Source organism: Rhea americana, unplaced genomic scaffold (genome assembly GCF_003343005.1).
Source record: "Rhea americana isolate MKP2758 unplaced genomic scaffold, rheAme1 scaffold_32, whole genome shotgun sequence".
NCBI lineage: Eukaryota > Metazoa > Chordata > Aves > Rheiformes > Rheidae > Rhea > Rhea americana.
In genome coordinates, this window is record NW_028186446.1 from 2,036,571 (window position 1) to 2,048,762 (window position 12,192).

The window sequence follows — 12,192 nt, forward strand, 5'->3', positions numbered from 1 at the left end:
AAAGTAGTTGTAAAACTTAATTTCTGTTTCTAGTGATGCCAAAGGAAATGAGTTTCATGTCATGATGTCTCTTTTTTACAATTTTTTTGCTTTGTTTGTGTTCATATAGCAATTGTTCTTACGCTTTTTTTCTTTCCCTGTCTCCCAACTTGAGCTGCAGTAATTATAAGAAGTGGTGAAAACTGACAATAGATGAGCCTATTTGAATAAATTCCTGTTTTTAGCATAAATAATTGAATGTCTCTTTTTTTTTTTTGCAGAACGGTTTACACAGTACAGCCCTAAAAACCTTAGGCAAGCATGGAATAAGTAAGTCTTTTTTTTATTACTCTTTTGACTTTTTAAGGATATAATTCATGCCAAGCTAAACTTATCATTGTTAACTTAAAATGGATTTATCCTTTTTAACTACAGTACAAATGTGGAATTATTGAAGTATTATCTTTCCTGTTTCTATAAATTTTGAATGTTCTTTGACTTGCCAATTTTCTGTAAATAGGGAGGAACTGACTAGTCTAACATTTTCGTGGATATGCCAATTGTCAAGTTTCCCGAACTCATTGAAGGATGTTGTATTGTTGCTTTGAATCTTGTTTTCTCTGTTCTGCTTTAACAGCTAAGAGACTTTTTAAATAATCTGTTTCTGATCAGCTCTAAGATTTGTTTCCAAATAATCATCCCCTGTTGCAAGGTCCATCTGCTCACTGCTGTGAGCTAATGACCATATTGTTATATATTTTAATTATCTTGGTCGAAAATGTCAATAGGAATTCACCTTGTTTTTTCTTTTTAATGTTTCTGTAAATCTGTCTCATCTGCATCAGGCAGACCTGATACAAAGGTATTGTTTTCAAAATGCAGAAAGATTGCCTATTAAGTCAGGAATACCCAACCAACCATCTGTGTAAAGTCTACTAGAAGATTTCCCACTGCACAGTTTACGTAGACAGAACAGTTGAGCAGCACTGCATTGAGCAGTTAACATCTTTTATATTTTGAAGAAAGCATACACACTTTGGGTTGTATGAGCAAGATAACAGCTGTTTCCACAAAAATTATTAGAATATTTCTCCAACCTCTTCGACTAAAATTCTTTGCAACAGGGCTGAGCCTTTGCTGTACTAGCATTACTCTGCTTTCTGATACTCATTCCCAGCTTCAGTGTTGGTGCCAATTGGCTGTGTTGTTGGTAGTTTACCAGGGAGATAAGGGCAAACTCAATAGGAGACTGAAGCATCTCCTCCCAGTTTACCACTGCAAYTGAAGATAGAAAATGTTTTGATGAAAGGAGGGKAGAGGGACAGTGTAGTGGTTACCATATCAGTTTTACATGCTGAAGGTCCTGGGTTCAAGCCCCAGTGGAACCTGCATCAGGAAATCTTTGAGGGGTGGGACTGGATAATCTCCAGAGGTCCCTTCCAACCTTGCTGATTCTGTGATTCTGTAATTATTCGATTTAACTTCCTTGTTAGAGTGGAATAAAGTTGCTGGTAGAGTTAAAGTCAGAATTCTCCTCCAAAATCGTCATTTCTTAGCAATGCAGTGTGTGTACGGCTGCACAAATCATAGCATAGCACAGTTGTTTTCCCAACATGTGATTTGGTTTTTACTCATTTTTCAGTACTATTTATTCCTTCTCCTTCTGCTCCTTTCTACCCAAATATAGTCCCAAATTCTGGACTGAAACACATAACCAATTTTCTTTTAAAACAGTCCCATTTGAAATTGTGCTTAATTGAGAAAGGAGAAATCTCCGTTAATGTAACAGGACATAGTTAAATTAGATGTGATACCATCAAATGTTTGTCATTTGAGTCAGAACCTGTTGCTCCCTCAGTGCTGGCTGTCTCACACGCTGCTGCGGCTTGCTCCACATTACTCCGGGATCCTCTGTTCCTAAGAGTAACTTTCCTGCAGTAAGACACTTAAAGCTGGCAGAGGTGAAGCCAGTGTATTCACAAAGGTTAAATTCAGTTACCTAAGCTAATCTTTTTACAGTTTGTGGAAACATTCCTGGCACATCCAGTTCAGACCGTGAAACTAATTYGGTGGCTCTCTTGGAAGAGACTATATCGTATTTATAACAGAAGGAGTAGTAGGGAGATTAGCGTCACTTAGGTTACAGTTAGCTTTTGTGAATACCTCATACAGCGTTGCCAGTTCTTTTTGTTGTTGTAGGCGTCTTGTGAAGTTTGACTCTRTCTCAGAGTCTTGCTTCTTGGAATAATGTCATTCCATGGAAGTCATAGCTTTCATTTAAAGGTAAGTTACTAGAATTATCTATTTCCTGTCCTTTAACAGCAAATGAACGTGCAAGTTCATCTTTTCTTTGAAAGCAGTTAATGAAATTCAAACGCTTGGAAGAAGCAATTATATTACAACATAGGCAATTAGATTTGGATTGGGAAAGAGGGACAAGGAAGCTAATACTGATGTGAATGTTTTTGCTTGGGGGCACATGTATGTGTGAGTAATGTGCATAGATACTGGCACACTATTCCATCCATTCTGTAGGCTTGGACCTTTAACAGCAATTAGTCCTGTAAGCTGGAATAACAAATTTTAATTTAGAAAGTTACTSTCTTGTATTTTTAAAGGAATTGTGTGTTAAATTTCTGTTTTCTTAAAATACAATAATAGAACAAAAATCAGTTTGCTTAAAACAAGCCCTCCATCTCTGAGACTTCGTAATTGGCACAGGTTATGATCACATCACAGGCTGATTCAAATAAGACCAGAGCCTCTTCATTTCTAAGAAACCTCTTCAAAAAATATTTATACATTTTCAATGCTCCGTGGATAAAGGATTTGCAATTTTTCAGCATCAATGAAGAGACTGAGAGACTGAAAGTAATGACAATGCACAGAATGCAATCATATATGCAGTTCTACTACAATAAGGAATTTTGAGCACCCCAAAATTATGTATCATTTACATTCAAAATGTAAAAGCTTTTCTGTTTTTCTAGTTTAAGTCTCTATCTGTTCTCTGTAGTAGAGTTCTGTTGCTTGCACAGCTGTAGTTAAGAATGTATAAATGTTTCTATTATAGATATTGTGTTCTCAAGGTTTTAAAATTCAACTATAAAATTTATCATAAAAAATCCTTCATAGGCAGACTGATTCGTTCTAAAAATTTTCTTTATTAATGTTTTGAAAAGCAGAAATCGCTAATCTTAGAAATTCCTTATCAAAATCYTGATCCAACTTGCTGCAGACTTCTGGCTTTTGTATGCACAAAAATGCTTTACAAAGTTGCTTAACTTTGGATTTGGTGGGTATACTTACTAATTTCAATGGTATCATTTCCTGCTATTAAATTAGGGATGRACATCAGTCTTTGCAACACAGGAAAATGTTTTAGAAAATCTCTGATGCAGTCTCTATACAGCATTAAGTATGTATTTTTATATGTATATTCTAAAGCATACGCCAGGATGTTTTAAAGTATGTAACTGTATCTTTAAAAAATATTTTAATTTGAGAGAGAAGATTATCTAAATGTTGACTTATAATTGATGCAGCTACATTAATTTCTGCACTCCCAAGATGCAGTAGAGATTTCTGCCCAGTGCTTTTGGTGCCAAACAGGATCAGGACCATGGCACTCTGTCATTCCTCTTTTGCTTACCTCCCRGCCTTACAGACATGGAGAGATGCACTAGCACTTCCATTGAACAGTTCCTACAGCCCCTATTCCTAMTAGTATTCCAGTGCCAAATGTATTTATCTTTGTAGTGCTTCTCTGAGGTGAAGTCCTGTTATCACATTTTATAGATGGGCAATTGAGGTACAAAGGCATTAAGTAATTTGTCACATGGAAGCTGCCACAGAAAGTGTATGACAGAGCAAGAAATTGAACTTGGTGCTCCCAAATCAGGAGATAACACCTTTGATTTTCTAAACACAACGAAGCTTTCTCCCTTCACTGTGCCATCTTTCAGAACGAGGCATAGTCCAGCCCCTTATCTTGTTTGTATACACATTTTGAGGCCCTGACATGGAAGAGTGAGAATATAGGTTTAGAAGAATCTTCAAAGAGGCTTACCTCAAAATATGCGTGATTATAATTCAATTTATGTAAGGATAGGTTACTGGAAGGAAGGATAACAGTCTTATAAATTCCACAAAACCAGCAGACTTAAGGCAGAAGGAACAGAGGCCAAAAACAAGAAAAAATTACAGATGGTAGATTGGGGAAAAAATAATTGTGCCTAACTGACCCCAGCTTCCATGAAGAATTTTAAAGACAGAGCCAGACAGTAGAACAATGATGTGTCCAAGCTAGTGGTTCTTTAATTACCAGTCTAACTGAAAATCAGCTGAAAGTATAGAATATAATATATATTAAATCATACACTTGAGAGAGTGGAAGGCCATTTCGATGACAGCAGTGTCTGTGAAATCCGGCAGACTCATTATAGCTAAAATTCTTAAAATAGAATGGGTCAATATTTGAGGCTACTTTTGGGAAGTGTTTGAGGGGAATAAATGTAACTAGCTAAAGCAGTGAATTACTCAATTTCTTCACTGGTTGACAAAATCCAGACAGATCATAAAGAGAATATTCACAAGGTAAGATGTGGTTTATACATTTTCTGCAAAATGTCAGGAAACAACTTGCATTGACATTTGCTTCTATGTAGTTTGAAGCTTCTCCTACACTGTGTGAGCAAACGTTTTGGACGTGGTGATTGTAGAATACTAGTCAGAAAAAAAGTAAGAGGCAGTAGTCCGATTTTCCTATATAGATCATAGTGAAATAAATTTTTACGAGTGYTTTTGAACTTTTCTGCTCAATTCTGTCCGTACAGTAAATAACGAGGGTGGCTCTGCCTTCAGAATGCAGTGCAAACTCTCTCCGTTCCTTCCCCACAATAATAAAGCCTTACGGAAGAATGACAAATGCGAACTAATTATCCCAGTGTGTATTTAGTAGGATATAAAAAACTTTTTCAGATCCTTCTATCATAATGGGTAGCACTGTGAGAAGTCAGGCTGAAAAGAAAACAAAATTTGTTGATTGAAACAAATTTTACTCTGCATAAACAGAACTACCATTTTGTAATTCCCCAGCACGGAACAACTTATTTTATAATTATAACACTTCACTCGCAAGGGTAGTCTCACTGCTGGGGATTTCTTCTTCTGCCAAGAACCTCTTTCTTTCAGCATCCCCGGATGGATCGGAGCAGGCAGTGACGATTTGAAATTGTACCCGTGCAAAGGGTGGCGCGTGTTTCGGCCGAGGGCGCGCGAGGCGCGTAGGAGCGCGCGCGGCCTGCGGAGGGCCTGCAGTCGTCCTGGGGCCGGCGCCTCGCCGGCAGTCAGGAACCGGGGAGAGCTGTGGGGCGAGAAAGGGGAACCAGCCCCCCGTGAAAAGACTTGATAAAGATATTTTTGGTTTAGAGGCATGTAAATGTGTTTCTCTCTCCTGAGGGACTCCTTGCTGTATGTGATACTGCTGTACAGTTAAAAAAAACCCTTGCTTTCTCATTTCCTGTTTTATTTCATTTGTTTCCCATAAACACCCCCTTGAACGGTCATGCTTTTTTTGCCTAAGTAACTTTAAGAAGCACATCATGACAAAACCAACGCTCATGTGCAACAGAAACAAAAAATCATTTATTGACTAGTAGATTTATTACACTACTGTATGTTAAGGGCGGGGGGGGGGGACAGTCTGCAGCATTTGGTGCCGCTCGGGTGGCCCGTGGCGCGCAGGAGCTCGAGGCTGCTCCGCGCGCTGGCTGGCGCGAGCCCGCAGCCCGCAGCCGGCGCCGAAGCGCTGCGGCGCTAGGAGGAGCGCTTCGGTTGGCGCAGCCGTTCTCGGTTTTAGGGACTGTCAGCAGAGGGCCAGAATTTCTGTTACAGATATTTTTCTGACGCTGCTTTGGTGTTTATTTCACTACTTAGTGCTGTTCAGTAAGTTAATTTTCAGGGTGGTGGACGCTGCTTGTTTACACTTAGGTGCTTTTTTGTGTTACACCCACTTAATACCATTTTATATGATTCTGGCATTACAGAGGGGCTCAGCTGCAAAGGAAAGTCGACCTATTAAGTTCTCAGGCCGGGGTAGGGGTCTTTAGTGCTACAGTTGAAATGCACTATATGTTTTCTCAGCATTATAGTAATGATTTATGTTATACTGATTGAAACCAATGATTAAAAAAGAGCTTTGGAGTTTCTCAATTTTTTCTTTTGCCAAAGTTGAGTAATTCCTTATGCTTAAGTGCTTTCATTCTAATTGTAAATTACTCACGTGTTTTATGTTTTATAAGTTGAGGGGGAGATTATTCCTCTGCCTAACGGACCTCACTGATAGAATGTTTATCCTAACATTCAATCTCTATTTATTTTTGCTTTATGCTTAATTCTCCCTTTTTTGTGATGTTTATAAACTTTAGATATTGTGTTAGATCTTCTTGGCCAACCGAAAAATATTAATAAACCTCTTAAACTGGACCACTATATTTAGAAAACAACAGTAACAGAAAAATGCTTGTCCTCTCTGAGTACTAACTCTATGTTGTTGCGTTAGTAATGTTGCCATCGTAATGATTGTGAAAACTCAGCCCCAAATCACAGTCTGCATTTTGAGTTATTTTTCCCTGGCAATGTTTGTTTATTGTTCTCTATCCTGTGTGTACATTTTCCGCCTACATATCTCACATCTGTAAGTCCCTTTGTACTATTTTTTTTTTTTGCCTTCACTGGAGTTTTCAAGATTTAGTTTCATTTGAGAACTGAATCAGCATGCAGTGTATCCTTTAGTCCAGTTCATTAATAAAGATGTTAAATAAAACTGTGACTAACACTAATCCCTCTGGCACACAGCTGGACACTTCCCTTCCAGCTCAGTACATTGCCACTTATCATTACTCTGCTTATGGTCTGTTAGCCAGGTTTCAATCTATGTGATAGTGTATCATATCCCAGCTCTTCTGACTTGGTCTACAGAGTAACATTTTGAGAGACTCCATGTCAGATATTCTCTATTGTCACTTTTTTCCACCAATGATTAAATCAATTTCTTAAAATAATCTATTCATCTGATGTCTTGTTCATTAGTCATCTGTTCTTTTGCTTGCAATTTTATGTCTTAGAATTTACAAAAACATTTGCAAAGCCATTCTAAAACTAATTTTGCTTCTATGTTTTCTGTATTTTGCTTCTATATTGTGCCTCTCTATTGGTAATGTCCAGCAAAATATTTGCCAAGATTGTTCTCTTTCTTATTTGAAAAACAAGAATGGTAGTGTGAACGTACTGACAGAATGAGCACAAGTATTTTTTTTCTTTTAAAAGTCTAGTCAAGTACTTCAGAACACAGTGCAAAATCAGCTAATATTACAATACTTTATCTACAGTAAAAGACTTTTAGAGAGAAATGAGGAAAGAGAACCAACTGTTCTTGTGTAGATTTCATAAAATGACTTTTCAAAGGCATTTTGCGTTTCTTTGCTATGCTTACTAATTCCTTAAGAATTCCTTAAAATATTGAGACATATATCAGACAGACATGTTTATTTGGTGTTTCCAGGTATGATTTTTCCAGTATATGTTCTTCATTAACGTTTTTGAATACTTACTGGTCAACTCTTTTCAGATGTTTCCAGTTTGCTTTTTTGCTTATGCGTTTCTACATTAATTTCTCAAAATTATGTTTCTGGTAGTCTGTTATTCATGTGTTGCCATAGCGTGTGTATTCATTTCTTGCTTTGAAGCCTAATAATTTGTGACCAGAGACACCAAGCATTATTATATTCTCACATTCTTAATTCTACTCTATTGCTAGAATTCTGTACATTTGGCCTCTGTGCTGAAACCTCTCTTTTCCAGATAATGACATTGTTGACAAAACTCAGTCTTTCACATGTGTTCTAAAAACATTTGTCTGAGTAAATGGAGGCATGCTTTGGCTGAAGGGAATGACGTAAGTGAAGGAGGCCTTACTGCTGGGTATCTCATAATTTGTGTTTGGCCATTAAAGCCAAGATTTTTCCAAAATGAATGCCAAAAAGATACCTTAAGGATTGGGCTGGCATTCAGAACTGCTCAGTACTAAGCAACTGCCATTGGCTTCAGTGGCTTCACATTTGTATTTTCCTCTGCTCATTGTCATGTGTCATGTATAATTTTTCTTTAGCTCACCAGTTTCTTTGATTCTCATCTTATGGCCTAAGAAGTGGTTATCATTTGGGGAGATGTTGCAGGCAGCCAATGATCGTAGTAATATCAATAATGTTGCTAAGTTTAGTCACCCCTTCAAATGCTTTAAAGCCGATCTCAAAACCTGTGCAGTCTGGCTCTGCTGCCAGCCAAAGACTTAAAATCAGTAGTTAGGGATTCTGGGGTGCTATAAATATCAAAAAAGTATCTTCACATTAGAAAAATGTTTGTTACTAACTTCTGTGGTGATTTCAGGTGGATTTTTCAGCTTTCTATCACCAGCTTTTGTGCAGTAGGATGGTACCACAGTCAGTCAGTTGTCACCATCATCTCTGTTAAATTGCCCTTTTCAAAAGCACATTTAACCTATGTAGTCCAGAAACTCTTGTGACCATACCCCCAAACCATTGCAATTTTGACAAGACGATCTTAAAATACATCTTAAAATACATTGTTTCCGGGCCTTCATTTCTAGCTGTGGCACGTGCTGTATCTGCTTTCAGATTTCTGACTTCTGTTCTTCTACATAGGGCAGAGAAACAAGAATTCTTGCTTTTTCATTGTGCTCTTCTGCATTAATGATACTGAAACACATGGCATTGTAGGAGATGAATGCAAAACAGGGATTTGTTTCAAAACATGAAGCTGTTTGCTAGCCAAACAGTTTTCCTAATTAAATTTAGTAGTGTCTTCTAGTAACTTATTATAAAGTGTTTGATGGTATTGTTTGAGAAATTATGAAAGATGCTGACTGCAGGCAGATCCTCATGTATGTATGTTCAGTATCTGTTTGACCTGCTTGTCAAAATGGGAAGATACGAGGTAATCATCCCTGTTGATGTATTAAAATGGAGAGGGTTTAGATTATGTATCTTCAGCAATATACTGTGAATAAAGAGCCTTGGCGTAGCGCTGGTGCACCTGTCATTGCTGGAGGGCAAAGAGGCAAGTGATTCCAAGGGGTATTGACCTTTTTATTTTAGGCACTGAGTCAATCCCATATCCTGAGGCACACATTCTGCGTTAAAATTATTATAACTCTCCTGGTGTTAGTCTGAACAACAGACTCCAAAGATCTGTGGGAAAAAAAACCAAACATAAAATGATGGTGATGATGGGTTTTGTGTGTATTATTGCTTTTAAAGATGTTACTAAAACAGTTGTTCTTTGATTAGGATGAATTTAATTGAAGTTTAAATAAAATTGTAAAATCCTTCTGTCTGAATTAGCAGCTCACTGGATACCAAAATGTAAATAACAGTATTTATCGGTAAATATAAAAAAACTTCATCCTTTTAAATAATGCAATATATAATAGTTGTATACTCAGTCTGCTATCTCAGCCAAATTTATATCCATAAAATTTGATTTACAAATAAACAACTTTCTGTTAAATTATTCACATCTCATAATAATTGATCTTACAGAGTTGATCTTATGCTGGAACATATTTGATCATAAATTCAATGAAATCAGCCGCTATCTTTGTGATGTTTGTCCAGCTAAATCCTTCAATGAATAAAGTAGTAAGGATGCCAGCTGTGTTTGTTTTATGATCATCACTGCTGCAGTAGGATGGTGAAGATATAAATGAAGAAAAGCTCTAATTTTTCATGTTGGACTTATGAATCTTACTGCAAAGAATTTAAATGGAAGAAAATAAAATTCCTACTTCTGTCACATTCTCGTAAATGCCTTGTTTGCTTTTTTGGGAGAATCCTGAGTAGTTTTTAAATTTTGCTGGTTTTTTTTGACCCAAACTTACAAAAGCCAAAGAAATCTTAAATAAAATAGACAAAATTTATGCTTTTCTCTCTGACACCATTATGAGTTAAGAGTGGACCGCTATATTTGAACTGCCTTCTTTGGTTGGATTGTATAGCAAACCATGTTTACAGCTTAATGCTAGTGTATCGTTAGTGTGCTTCAGACTAATATTGCCAGCCTGATACAAAAAATAAGTCATTCCCCAGAATATTACTGGACTTCCATAAGCATTATGACTTTTGTAAAATCAAATATTATATTCCTTTTATTTATTTGATCCTTGAAGTGCTTTTGAGTCAAGCTTTAATCTGAAGCCATGAGGACATGAATCTTTGCTGAGATGTTGACAAATAGTGTTTTGTGAATACCATTTTTCTGTCATGTATAGCTATGTCTATACTGCTAACAGTGAGGGACTGTCCCCTAGCCCTGAGGCCACATGGCCACATCTGTCCTAGGTAATACCTGGGCGTGCATCTCCTGTAGGTTTTACGTGATCCCCCTGTAGCTACAGATGCAATCATTCTGTTTGAGGTGTTCAGTATTACTTTTTCAATTCAAAGTTTCCGGAATAATGTAAGGCTTGTGCCATAAACCATAGCAACTGTATTTTCAAACCTAAGATTGGGAAGGTAAGGTATTGCATGCCCTGGTGTATGACAGAAGCCATGTGGAGGTGTTTGGAGCGCAGTGCCTGTTGGGAGACTGCAAGGTGGTAGGAAGCTGGTACATGCTGCCTTTTGGGAACGGCTCCTGGAACGTTTGGTAGCCTGAACTGTGTCCAGGAATGGTTTTGGAGGTCAGAATAATCCAAGGAGCAGTGTGGGCAATCAGCAGGTCAGTGGATCTTCAGGCTCACTCCCTGCCCTGCTTAGTTAAGCCATAGAGGCTTTACCAAGAGATCCTTAGTATTTTCTACCCCTTGCACAGCTGAGCTTTTTCCCAATGAGGTTTCCCATATTCCTGTCAATGCAATGCTAGCATCCTTTGTCATGTAGGCCTGAAGCCTTAGGAGTGTTTTATATCTTCCCTTTCCTTATCCCAGGCATCCAGACTATATATACATTTTACAGCTTTTTCCTCCTCGCTTTTCCAAGATGCTTTCTTTCCCTCTCTCCTGCCAACCCTGTCACTCAGATCCTGACATCCCATTTTTCCACAATTATAACAATATACTTCTTGTGGCTTCTCCTGACCAATGCCCTTCTTCAGATCATATAAAAAGCAGCCAGTAAATTCTGCTTCTCTCTTCAAGGATTGTTTAACTCTCAGCACAGGCTGTTTCACCCTAATATATTTGAGCTCCTTCTTACCCTTCTCAAAGCTCTCCGTAATTATGCCTCTTGCTGACTTCCTTCCTCAAGCTCTGTATTTGCTTCCCTCCTCTCCTATCAGTGAGCCCTTGGTCATATTTATGCCTTGTCCCATGTGTTCTCTCATGCCTGGCCTCCCTAAATTTGTTCCCTGGATCAGACAGTCTCACAACTGCTGTGTCCTTTCCTGTGAATCAGACTGGCTTGTGCCCAAACTGGGCATTTACCGATCGGTGGCAGTCCTTCTTTTCCCTGGGCTGCTTCTTAGTTTGCAAGCTGCTGGGACTAGGAAGTGCCTTGAATGCCTGAAACTTGTCCACTTCCACAGCTCGCTAACCAGGTAGGGCCCTAAAGCGGGACCCCCATTTTCATATGCTTGTCCTGATTCTGTGGGAACACACCCGGCCCAACTTGCAGCACAGCTCCACAGATTTCACAATTCCACATGTGATAAATGTTTTGAAAATCCACCAGCTTATTTGGGATCATTAGAAGTGGCTTGAACTTTTCTGGCAGTCTGCTTCCAGTGATAGCTGGCTCTTTGGGAAGTCTGACCTTTAATGGTCACTATTATAGATAACAATTTTGATTTAGTTCTTAAATCACACATGCTGATTTATGTCTAAATAGCACTGACTCCCTGCCTAGCTGTATCTCTTTCATGCTAGATTGGCAGGTTAAGATTTGCAAAATAGTTCAATATTGAGTCCTTCCCCCAACCCAAGCCAATTTTTGAGTGTCAGATAGCACTGGATCCTCACACACATACAGGATGCAAATGCAAGCACTTACAATCCACATATTTTAGTAATTRATAGCTGAAATATAAGGAATTTGTGATCTGGTCATTCATCTCCAGCCTGTTTATAATAAAAGGAGCACGAGCTGTCATGTTAAATCTCAGCAACTTTTTTAAAAGACACTTCAGTACAGAGATACA

The 12,192-nt window shown here is 38.1% G+C and overlaps 1 protein-coding gene across 3 annotated transcripts in view; it reads left to right on the forward strand.

Moving 5' to 3' along the window:
- The window catches only part of CDK14 (cyclin dependent kinase 14), a 330,258-nt gene that overhangs the window by 235,515 nt on the left and 82,551 nt on the right, over nucleotides 1-12,192 (forward strand). For all 3 annotated transcript variants that reach the window (XM_085310484.1, XM_085310486.1, XM_085310483.1), the window contains one exon: nucleotides 261-309. In XM_085310484.1, coding sequence (XP_085166610.1) covers nucleotides 261-309 — 49 coding nt within the window. The remainder of the gene's footprint in view (nucleotides 1-260; nucleotides 310-12,192) is intronic.